At 53.6% G+C, this 10,796-nt stretch overlaps 1 protein-coding gene across 4 annotated transcripts in view; it reads right to left on the reverse strand.

Moving 5' to 3' along the window:
* Positions 1-4,404: 4,404 nt before the first annotated feature.
* The window catches only part of SLC13A5 (solute carrier family 13 member 5), a 27,431-nt gene continuing 21,039 nt past the window's right edge, over positions 4,405-10,796 (reverse strand). For all 4 annotated transcript variants that reach the window (XM_056806924.1, XM_056806922.1, XM_056806925.1 and 1 more), the window contains exons 11-12: positions 10,425-10,562; positions 4,405-5,398 (exon numbers count right to left, since the gene is read on the reverse strand). In XM_056806924.1, the coding sequence (XP_056662902.1) occupies positions 5,261-5,398; positions 10,425-10,562 (276 nt within the window). In that variant the 3' untranslated portion in view covers positions 4,405-5,260. The remainder of the gene's footprint in view (positions 5,399-10,424; positions 10,563-10,796) is intronic.

Below are 10,796 nucleotides of genomic sequence, written 5' to 3' on the forward strand. Positions count from 1 at the left end.
CCTCCTCCCTTCTTAAGATTACTTTAGGACAGAAACCTTTTGCTGAACAATGGAAAGGGCTTTGGCCTATGCTTAAGCATAGAACAGGAATTTCTTTGAGTCATGATTGATTTTAGAATTGATACAATAGAGATACTTGGAATGACAGAACCAGGTCTTGGAAAATACAATTTCCACCCCACTCAGTCCTAACAGGATTTAGGAAGGGCTGCAGCAAAGGATCAAGATTTAATTATTTGAGAATATGACCTTCAACAGACATGTGCAAAGCCACAGACCTCTGGGCAGTCCTGGGTTAAGGTAGAGCCACCATTGGCACAGGGAAGACATGGACAGTGATTGGTAGATGTGAGAACTGAGGGGAGGGAACTTGGTTTCCTTAAAGATAGAGGGGTCTGAGGACTGAGGGTGGTTGGTTGGAGAGGTTTTGCTCTGAGAGGTGGTGCTTTGAGAAGTTTGCTCTGAAGGAAGCTGGAGGTGGAGGCCCCTGAGACTGTTTCTCCATTTTGGTCACGTGAGTGATAGGGACTGATCTCTTTTCTTTGCCTCAGCTATCTAAGGGCTTGGGCCTTTTGGCCCAGCCTAAACAGAAGGGGTATTTAAGCCCTATTCCCTTCTCTCCCCTTTCTCTCTCTCTCTCTCTCTCTCTCTCTCTCTCTCTCTCTCTCTCTCTCTCTCTCTCTCTCTCTCTCTCTCTCCTTCTCTCTATCTCTAATATCTTTCTTCCTCCTGTTTGTAATTAAACTCCATAAAAGGTTGACTGCTGACTTGAGTTTTCATTTAGGAATTACATAGCTGAATTCCTTGGCGACCTTAAATTAATATATATCAGTCTTTTAAAGTGATTTCCTTGTCACACCCATCACCTGGAGATTTTAATTAATACAAATAAAGAAATTAAGAAAAGGGAGAGAGAGAGAAATATAGTATGAATGGCCTAGGCCAACATGGCCTAGGCCTAAACCCTAAGAGAGACCAGTCAGTCTTAATCCACTCACCACAAGATCTTTTCCAAGCAAAATTCTAGTGTTCAGAGACACCCTCCAGTTTAGCTCAGGAAGCTGAACTAAGTTCAGAGACTGAGAGACCCCAGCCTCCAATTCAGCTTTGGCAACCTGCCCTTTTCAGAGGCCTTCTAGCCTTCTTTTAAAGAGAATTTTCTCCTATGTCACCTCCCCTAAGTTTTCACATCTACCAATCACAGTAGATTTTTTCACAGGACGGACCATTCTTAATTCACACCTGAGTAGACTAAACTTTTGAGTAATTCACACCTGAGTAGACTAAAACTTCACACCTCTTTTGTTAAGCTTGCTTGAACTTTTAGTGATTAATTTGACCTTCATAGGTACTTAGCACCTTTTTGTATTAGATCTAAAAATAGACCCAGCTTAAGGTTTTGGCCTCACTATAAGTATGTTTCATTGTTCAGTAAGGAGTTTACTTTATCTTCCCCTAAAGTATGTCTAAGTATGGGTGGAGTAATGTAAAGTTCTCACATACATTCCTGACTAAGTACCTCCATTGTTTAAAATAGGGAATAGCCTTAACCAAATGTTCTAAGGTAGAATCTGAGAATTTTTAAGATTCACAAGTCTGAAAAATTTCAAGATTCACACAACCCTTCCTCCACTTGGTTTCCAAAGTGATATTCCTAAAGGGCGGTTTTTGCCATATCCATCACCTCTTTAATCAACAAACTCCACTGGCTCCAGATATCACCCAGAATAGCAAATCCTCTGTTTGACTTCCTTCCTTTCTTGGCCCTATATTCCTTTTCCAGTCTTCTGAGGTATCTCCTCCCTCCCTTCCTTCCTTTCTTCTTCTCTCCATACCTTCCTTTCCTCTTCCCCTCCCTCCCTCCCCCTGTACCTTCCCTTCCTCCTTCCTTCCCTCCCTGCCACCTTTCCTCCCTCCTTCCCTTCTTTCTTTCCCTCCTCCCTCCATTTCTTCCTTCCTTCCTTTCTGCCCCCTTCCTTCCTGCCCTCTTTCCCTCCTTGCTTCCTCCTTCCTTCCTTCCCTCTTTCCTCCCTTCCTTCCGCCTTTCCTTTCCTTCATTTCTCCCTCCCACCTTCCCTTCCCTCACTCCCTCCCTCCTTCCTTCCTTCCTTGCAGGGGGTCATCATACCCCTACCAGCTGACATGGTCACAGTGGGAAGTTGAGAACTACAAAGCAGCCCCTGCAAAAGGAGGTGCCCCCCACAAACCCTTTCTATAACTTCTCTCCCCAACTTCCCCTATTAATGGACTTGCTATGATTACTAATCTCTCCCCAATGCAGGAGAAATAATAGGAGAGTAAATACTTATAGGATCAATATACATACCCCACTTTAATCCCCCTAGATTAGTACCCCAAAAAGATTACAATTACAGAATCAAAGCCCAAAGATTATTGCCCATAACCCCTCCTTTCTCAAGCACAAGATAGGCTTCAAGGCCCTACAATAAACACTGGCCAAATTGTTGAGCACCATAACAAATCTTCTCCCACAGTTACCACACTCCAAAGAAGTTGGTGGAACAGAAGCCAAGCAGCATGGCTAGGCACTTCAAAGCAACACAAGAAAACCGGAGCTTGTAAATTGAGGAAAACCCCCAAACTGGTCTGCTTTAAGTCACTTCTTTACTTCACACCTAGATAGATGTCTTGTTATTCATCTCCCAAGCAATTGTGATGGACAGCGAAAGCTGACCAAAAGCTCCATGGTTGTCTCAGCAGGGCCTACCCTACAGATGGCTTTCTTCACATTACTCATATCTATCACAGCGTTGTAGAAACACAGTAAATGATCACAGAATTCTGTTGTAGTAACATCACAAGAGTGTTGTTTAGGTGATCTGGTAATATCCAATCAAACTGTAGAATGTCATATACGGAGAGCACTGATTGTGTGTCCAAGAAGCGTGTGCTGGAAATCCTATATAATAAACGAACCAAGGCACTATGGCAGATCACTGTGATGCCTGCATACTTGGGTTTGAATACAGGGTTCTCATCTCCTTTATCCGACTGGGTTGTCACATCTGGACAGAGAGACCCCTGGATCCTTAGAGAGGCCACTGGACTTTCACCTTCCCTTCCTTCTTCCTATCTCCTTCCCTCCCTCCCTCCCTTCTTCCCTCCATACTTTCCTTTCCTCCTCCCCTCTTTCCTTCCCTCCTCCTTTCATCACTCCCTTCCTTCCTCCTTGCCTTGCCTTCCTTTTCCCATCCATACCTTCCCTTCCTCTTCCCCTCCCTCCCTCCTTCCACAAACTCTGGGATCCCAAGAGCCTGGCTTCCTAACTCTTCTTCCCCCCCATTTCTCCCCTCAGGGCATTCTCTCTGTGGCCCATGCCCTGAATGTCCCTGTACATGCTCAAATCTTGGCTAAAATGTCCCTTTCTGCAAGAAGCCCTTCCTGGCCCTTCTGGATCTTACAGCTCCCATTGAGATGGTCCCCAGTTCTTTCTCTGGGTCTTGCTCATCCGCAGTTGTTTGCAGCCCGTCTCTTCTGGAAAACAGGGACTCCCTTTCCCTGGGTTCCCCAGTGCTGGGCAGAGAACCTGGCTCCTTCCTTGTTCCCTCCCTGGCTGGTCTCCCTACTGTCACTCCCACCGTGCATTCTGCCCACAAAGAGCTTGTGAAGAGCCGGTCAGACCATGCCACACCTCATCTAGTGGCTGGTGGCATCTTGGAGTCGCAGAGCTGGAAGGGGGCAGAGAAGCATCCGAGGCCAGTCCAATTCCACCAACACACTGGACAAATTGGCTGCCCAGCCTTTGCTCGGAGAGCAAGTGAAGAGAGGCCCGCCCCTCTGGAGCCAGATCAGGGAGGTTTTCCTGACATCCCCTCCCCAAATCCTCTCCTTTATAGCTGCCCTGCCTTGTTCTTGGTTCTGCCCTCAGAAGACAGGCAGGCTCAGTGGATTGAGAGCCAGGCTGAGAGACCGGGGGCGGGGGAGGGGGCACAGGGCTGGGTCCCGGGTTCCAATCTGGCCTCACACAATTCTCAGGTGGGTGACCCTGGGCAAGTCCCTTAACCCCATGCCTAGCCCTCACCACAAGGCAGAAGCCTTGGAACCAGACCACTTGATTCTGACCGGTGAGGCTTGAAAAGCAAATGGAAGTCTCTTCCCGCCTGGCTGGCCTTCCCCAGGCCTTTCTTCTCTACGTTAATCACTCCCAATTCTTTTGACTGGGTCTCTTTGAGGACTGCTCAGAGAGGAGTGGGCTGTGGGCAACTGGAACTTTTCTAGATTCGTGCCAGATGCCCAGTTCTGGGCCCGGTTCCATCTATAACCTGGGGAGGCGCCTGGGCTTCCTACACTGAGCTGCACTCTTGGGCAGCAGGACCCCTTGGGAATGGGCGCTGACTCCTCTGGGAGCCTGGACACCAGAGACCACCACACACAGCCCCCATCTTCAGCTGGGCCACTTTATTCTTGTCCTGTCTTCTACAACATACCCAAGTGGGAAGGTGCCCCCCCACCCCGAGCGGGGCAGGAAGCAGGAAGCTGGATTCTCTTCCGCTTCTTTCTCCTATTCCAGGCGGGCTGGGGGGCCCCTCTGCCTGCTCAGGGGGCCTTTCGACTTGCCCCTGGCCCCAGGCCAACCGCTTCCTCGGGTGCCCTTCTAGCCCAGAGCAAGACCCGGGGTTGGGGAGCCTCCAGCCCCGAATGGGAGCCCCGGCCTAGGGCCGAGACCTCCCCATCTGCCCTGAATGGGGAAAGCATCTCCCTGGGAAGCCTTCTGTGGCCCGGAGCTGGGCCTGAGCTGGCTTTGAGAGGAGAGTCCACGGGCTCCCCTCCGGGCCGCCTGACCCCTGCAGAGCCCAGAGAGGGCAGTCCTATGGCTTCGAAAGGCTTCTCTGTGTCTGTCTGTCTGTCTGTCTGTGTCTCTGCTCCCTCCCTCCATGTTCTCACAAAGCCAGCGAGCTGCGAAGACGAGGCTCTCTGTGGCTGGTCTGGCATTCCCTGGGCAGAGCTCCATGGCCCTGCTCCCTGCCCAAGCCAAGAGGCAAGCAACAGAGCATCAGTATGGCACCCTGAGGCCACCCCATAAAGCACAGGAACCACTCAGGGGCCCTTTCCTTCCCTCTCCAGGACGTCTTTTCCATTCAAGCCTCCAGAGCCTGCTGAGACACACAATCTTCACCCAACTGGGGCCAACAGGTCCTGAGTTCTGATGCAGCCCCAAGCTCTGGCCACAGCAGCAGGTCCAAACCCTTTTGCCCCCTCCCCACCCCCCCCCCCCCACTGTGGCCTGCCTCCTGAGCCCTTAGTCATTGCGGTTGCCTTTTGTGGTATTTGCCCAGCTTGGGAAATTGTCCAGGTCAAATATGATGCGTCCCCAGGTGTTGAGGGCTATCCCGCAGGAGAACAAGGCGATCATGTTCATTACGAGACCTGCCTTTACCTGGAACAGAGAGAGCCAAGTCAGCGCCGGCAGGTGTCTAGGCTGGGGTGGAGAAGCAGCCAAGGCCCAGGGGCCATTTCATCCAAACCCTTCACTTCCCAGGGAAAGAACTCGCCTCTGCCCACTCTAAATCAGCACCACCATTGTCCCTGGATGGGCCCTGCCAATCTACTTGGGCAGGCATCCCGGCAGCCCACCCGCCCATCGCCACTATCCCCCCACTGGAATATAAGCTCTGAAAGCTGAGATGGTGTGCAGGCTTTAGGCATGCGGTCCCAGAAGAGGCTGAATGCCTATTGGTTCGTTCATTCATTCATTCACAGCTGGGGAATCCCAGAAGCCCCCTGAATAAGAAGTCCGGTGACCCCAGATGGGTGCAATTCCTGGAGCCTGGCACTGGCCACTGGGGTCCCCAGCCCACCTCTGAAGGTCCACACTTATCGGGGATTCTTCCTGCCCTCTCTTCCCTCCTGGCTGGCTCATTCCGCCAGCCTCTTCGGGGCAATCCTGGATCTAACTTGGGGGTTCGGGGGCTCGATGCCATCCATACAACAGCGGACACAAATGGCAATATTTGGACGATCATCAGGGACGGGGCAACAGGAATCGTGGGCTCCTGCAGTCTGCCGGGCATCCAGGGCAAGCAAAGACAAGGCGAGCAGGAAATGGCCCGTGTTCCTAAGGAGCTTCTGTTGTTCTGGAACCTGGGCTTTGGGCTCACCATTCTCCAGGAGGGGGGGCGACCTTCTTTGGCGAGCCTGCATCTCTGGGGCTTGTGACTTACTTGCTAGCTATTGAGAGGGGCTGGGAAGCAAAGTGGTCACTGCATTCCGAGAGCCGAGATTTGGATATGTGGCTGGGAGATACTGACTTTGTCAGAGGGCGGCCCTGAAGGCCAATTGACCTCCCCAGGCAGATACTGTTTACAGCCAATCAACAAGCAGCACATTTGACCTGACCTGCGTCCAGATTCCCTGGTGACAGGAGAGCGCTTGCCCAAAACTGTCTGTCTGTCCTTCTCACACCTTCAGCAAGTGTGACCTTGACGCCTGGGGAGATGCTTTCAGTTGGCCTTTTCCAGAGGGGAGGATGTGGGGAGCACCGGGTACCCCCCAGGTCAGAGATTCCCTGAGGAATTCCGCCCTGGCAGTGCTGCAATCTCAGCCTGGAGCTTTGGAGGGATTTACGCCAGTTTCAGGATGAGGGTCTTGGCACGGAGGGCTACCTCGTGTTTGCATCTCAGACATCACCAGACGCCTCAAGCCAGGGAAACCGCCCACCTGCACAATGGGGATTCCACCAGCGCAGACCCAAAGGCACGGCATGATGTTGCCCCTTCTTCCTGGCTCTCCGCGTTTGTCCCCATGGCTCACCCCTCCCGTCTTTCCTTTCCAAGTTCCCAGAGCCCATCCCTTCAGGAGAGCCTCTGGCCCACTGAGCCTGAAGGAATCTGTCTTTAAGAGGCCCCCTTCATCCCCAGGGCTCCCACAGCACTAGGACAGACTGCGCTCATTGTTGGCTGGGTTTCAGGCATGTGCTGTCATCCCCCTTTCAGCCGTCCTTGTCCTCGACATCGGTGTGGCCTTGGTCTGGTCCGGCTGCTTTCCTCATCTTCATTCTCATTACCGTTTCTATTTCACCACATGATGCTAAGTCCAAGTGGGAGAGCGTCACTGCCCTGGATGACAGAGTCTGTTTCCAGGTCATTTCCCCATTTGTCATCTTTGTCTTGTCCCAGTTTCCTCCATAAATGCCTGGACAGTGACTTCACCAGCCTTCTACAACTTCCTGTTATTGGAGGAAGGCCCTGGCTCTATCAGCTCTCTCCACTTGGCAAGGATGAGGCAGAACTTGGGTTTTGGGGCTCATAGTGGGGACTGAATTGCATTGGTACAATTTCCTCGTCATTGTCGGACTCTTTGTGACGTCATCTGGGATTTTCTGGGCAAAGATAATGGAGTGGTTTGCCACTTCCTTCTCCAGTTCATTTTATAAATGAGGAAACTGAGGCAAAGAGGGTTGAATAATTTGCCCAGGATCATACAACTAGTAAGTGTGTAAGGCCAGCCTTGAACTCAGAAAGACTCATTTTCCTAATCCTAGGTCTGCTACTCTATCTACCAAGCTCAACCCAACAGCCCCTACATTTTCTTAGGGAATTGTGATGATCTAAGTCTTTGTTCTGTTCCTTTATCAGTTTCCTTTTTTTGGCCGTCTGGAGCTTGGTTGGTTGAGCAGGTCAGGTTTAAACTGCTTCAATCTCACGCCCGGTTTCTTTTTTTAAATTCGGTGTTGCTCTTGGTATTGGTATCTTTATTCTCCCGGGGGGATGGGTTGACTGCACAGATAGCAAATTTGGAGAGCGTTCCCTTGTAGGCAACCAACGATCCTCTGTTCAAAAGAGAGCCCCGGACTCCATTCTGAAAGAAAGCGTCCATGCTCCTTTGGGGCAAGCCTTCTCCACGGTCCCCAAGCCATGCACCTCCCTCCGTGTTTCCCAACGTATTCTCCGTCTCATTGCCGATTCCTGCTGCTGCATCGTGCTCACCAGCTGGGAACGTCTCTGTCGCCTTCGGGTGGGGGCTCCTAGGCACCTACCAATCCTCTCAAGTGGTCCCACGTCCCCGATGGGCCTCTTCCCCAACTCTCGCAACATTCTTATGGGATTCTCGGAGGCTTTGGTGAGCCTTCTGCCTCCCGAGGTGGCCAGTCCTTCCAGATAGGACCGTGGCTTTCCTTTATGGTGAGATGGGCAGGAAGGACCCGGTTCTTGGGGAGCATCTGCCTTTCACTACTGGAGAGGAAGCTCGCATTTGGAATGCCAGGTGGCCAGGCGGCAGCCTCTGAGTCAGGATGATGCGGGCTGGCCCCCAGCCCACCTCCGACAGCTCCCGGGACCCAGGACCGCTTCTTGGGGCCACCCTCCAATCCTTTAAGGTGCAGCGATGGTTGGGTTCCACGGATGGTGTTTTCTCCCTGGGGAGTTCTTTACCTCACTAACAATCCCACGTCTGGATGGAAGGAAAAGACGCACTTCCTCTGGAGCACTGGACGAGAGCCCGACTTCTGGAGCCTGAGCGTGTGGGGCCTGCGTCCAGGCAGCCGAGAAACGGTCGCCATCATGGTGCCCTGCTCCAGAGCCCTCTCCACACTGCTTAGGTGGATCCTTGGGAATTGCGAGAACTTGGCCAACCCTTTCCTGGTGGGAAGAGCCTGCCAGAACTAGCCCTTCGCTGGAAGGTCCCACGGAAGCAAAGAAGCCCGGCTGGCCCGGCTCGTCCTTCCCAGTGTCATGCCGGTTCTGGAGATCACAACGTCCTTTCCCAAGGGCTTGGGGGCTCCGAGGTGGCTCGCACCCCTGAGGAGTGTCGGCTGCAGCAGGAGAGAGAACCGGAGAACAGGACGAGAGCCAGAGAGGGAAAGAGGACACGGAACTAAGGCCTCAGGCGAGCCAGCTTGGGCCGAGGGAAGCTCGAGGCTGCCTGGCAGTCCCACTGGGCCCGGCCAGAAAGCCCTTCCTGGAGGGAGGGAGGGAGGGGGGTTCTCAGGAGCCAAGAGCAGAGAACTCTCAGGTCCGACTTGAACAGGACTCGGCTCCAAGCTTCAGAACTTCAGGTTTTCTGGACTCGAGTCCCACGAGTCTGGAGGCAGATGCTGTATTTCTGGGACAGGTGAAGAACCGTCCTAGACACGACCAGTTCTGGGTCCTTAGGGCTCTGGCTTGGCGATGGAGAACCTAACCTAGGCCGTGGCACGGCTCCAGAACATCACTCAAGATGCAAGCAGAATCCTTTGTAACTTCTGGCATCCTTTGGGAAAGTTCCGGCCTCTGACTAGCTCTATGTAGCCTTGAGAATGTTCTCAGGACCAAGGCCAGAGGCTCTGAGCCGCCTTTGCTTAGGCTCCACCAGGCTTCTGGAGGCTCTGCTGGAAACAGCACCGCATCGGAGCGCTCCCAGGACCACAAAGCCCTGGGAGAGCCTCACCATCTCCTGGCCCTGGGGCCACGCCTGCTCCTTCCACCCCTTCAGCCCATGGGGAGCTTCCTGTGGCCTCCCTTCCACTTCTTGGCCAATTCCAGACTCCCCAAGTGGAGCCGAAGGAGGAAGGTTCAGTTCATCGGCAGGAAAGTGTATCATGAACCCCAGAAAGGAGCAGAACCCTTGGCAAGGCTGTTCACCCCCCAGCTGGCCAGTTTTCAAACTTCCATGAGGGCCACCTGAGGTTCAAGCCCGGAACATTTGTCAAAGATTCTCCTGCTTGGTGAAGAGGACGAAGACTTGATGCTGCATGTCTACATGGGAGCTAACTGAGGCAGCCGGATCGAGAGCCGGAGGTCCTGGGTTCCAATCTGGCCTCTAGAGCCTTCCTAGCCATATGACCCTGGGTGAGTCACCTAACCCCCACTGCCCAGCCCGTACTGCTCTTCTGCCTTGGAACCAATCCACAATGTTGATTCTAAGACAGGGTGAGCTCTCTGAGGTTTGTTTTTTTAAGCAGAAAGACCTTCTCTCCGGCTTCATGGGAAGACACACATGGTTCCCCACCTTCCTTGGAGAAGTAGCCCCTCCCACTCCCTCACTGGCCCTCTCAGGCCTCCCTAAAGATCCTAAGCAGTCAGTACTCCCCACCCCTTGGGTGAGACCCGGCCATGCTCCCTGACTCCTCTCTCCTTCCCTCTCCGTCTCCCTCTCTGTCTCTCTCTCTGTCTCTCTCTCCGTCTCTCTCTCTGCCTCTCTCTCTCTCTCTCTCTCTCTCTCTCTCTCTCTCTCTCTCTCCCTCTCTGTCTCTCTCTCTGTCTCTCTCTCCGTCTCTCTCTCTGCCTCTCTCTCTCTCTCTCTCTCTCTCTCTCCCTCTCTGTCTCTCTCTGTCTCTCTCTGTCTGTCTCCCCCCCAATAGCTCCTCCCAGCAGAGACCACTCGTCTTCTGTAGCTCAGCCCGGGGCCCCCGCCCTGCCCGGCCGGACCCTTGGCCCATTTCCCCTAGACTAGCACGGTGGAGGCAGGGAGGCTCGGAGGCCGCTCACCATGTCGGAGACCTTGAGGCGGCCGTAGGAGAAGACGATGGCGTTGGGCGGCGTGGCCACGGGCAGCATGAAGGCGAAGGACGAGCCCAGCGTGCAGGGGATCATCACGTACAGCGGGTTGATGCTGATGTTCTGAGCCTGCGGAAGCGACACAAGGCGGCGGTCTGACTGCGCTCCCAGGCGGGGGAGGGGGACGGAGGGCAGGATTGGCCAGAATGCCCGGCTGGGTGCCCGCGATGTGGGCTGTTGGGGAGCCTCCAGGGCCGGTGCAGTGGGACAGTCTGGCCTGTGGGCCGGCGTCCAGGCCAGGCCTCTGGAGACGTCTGAGCCCGACTCTGGGCAGCCCCCATGGCTGCTCCTGGGACAGGCCGA

The sequence above is a fragment of the Monodelphis domestica genome, chromosome 8 (assembly GCF_027887165.1).
Source record: "Monodelphis domestica isolate mMonDom1 chromosome 8, mMonDom1.pri, whole genome shotgun sequence".
Taxonomy (NCBI): domain Eukaryota; kingdom Metazoa; phylum Chordata; class Mammalia; order Didelphimorphia; family Didelphidae; genus Monodelphis; species Monodelphis domestica.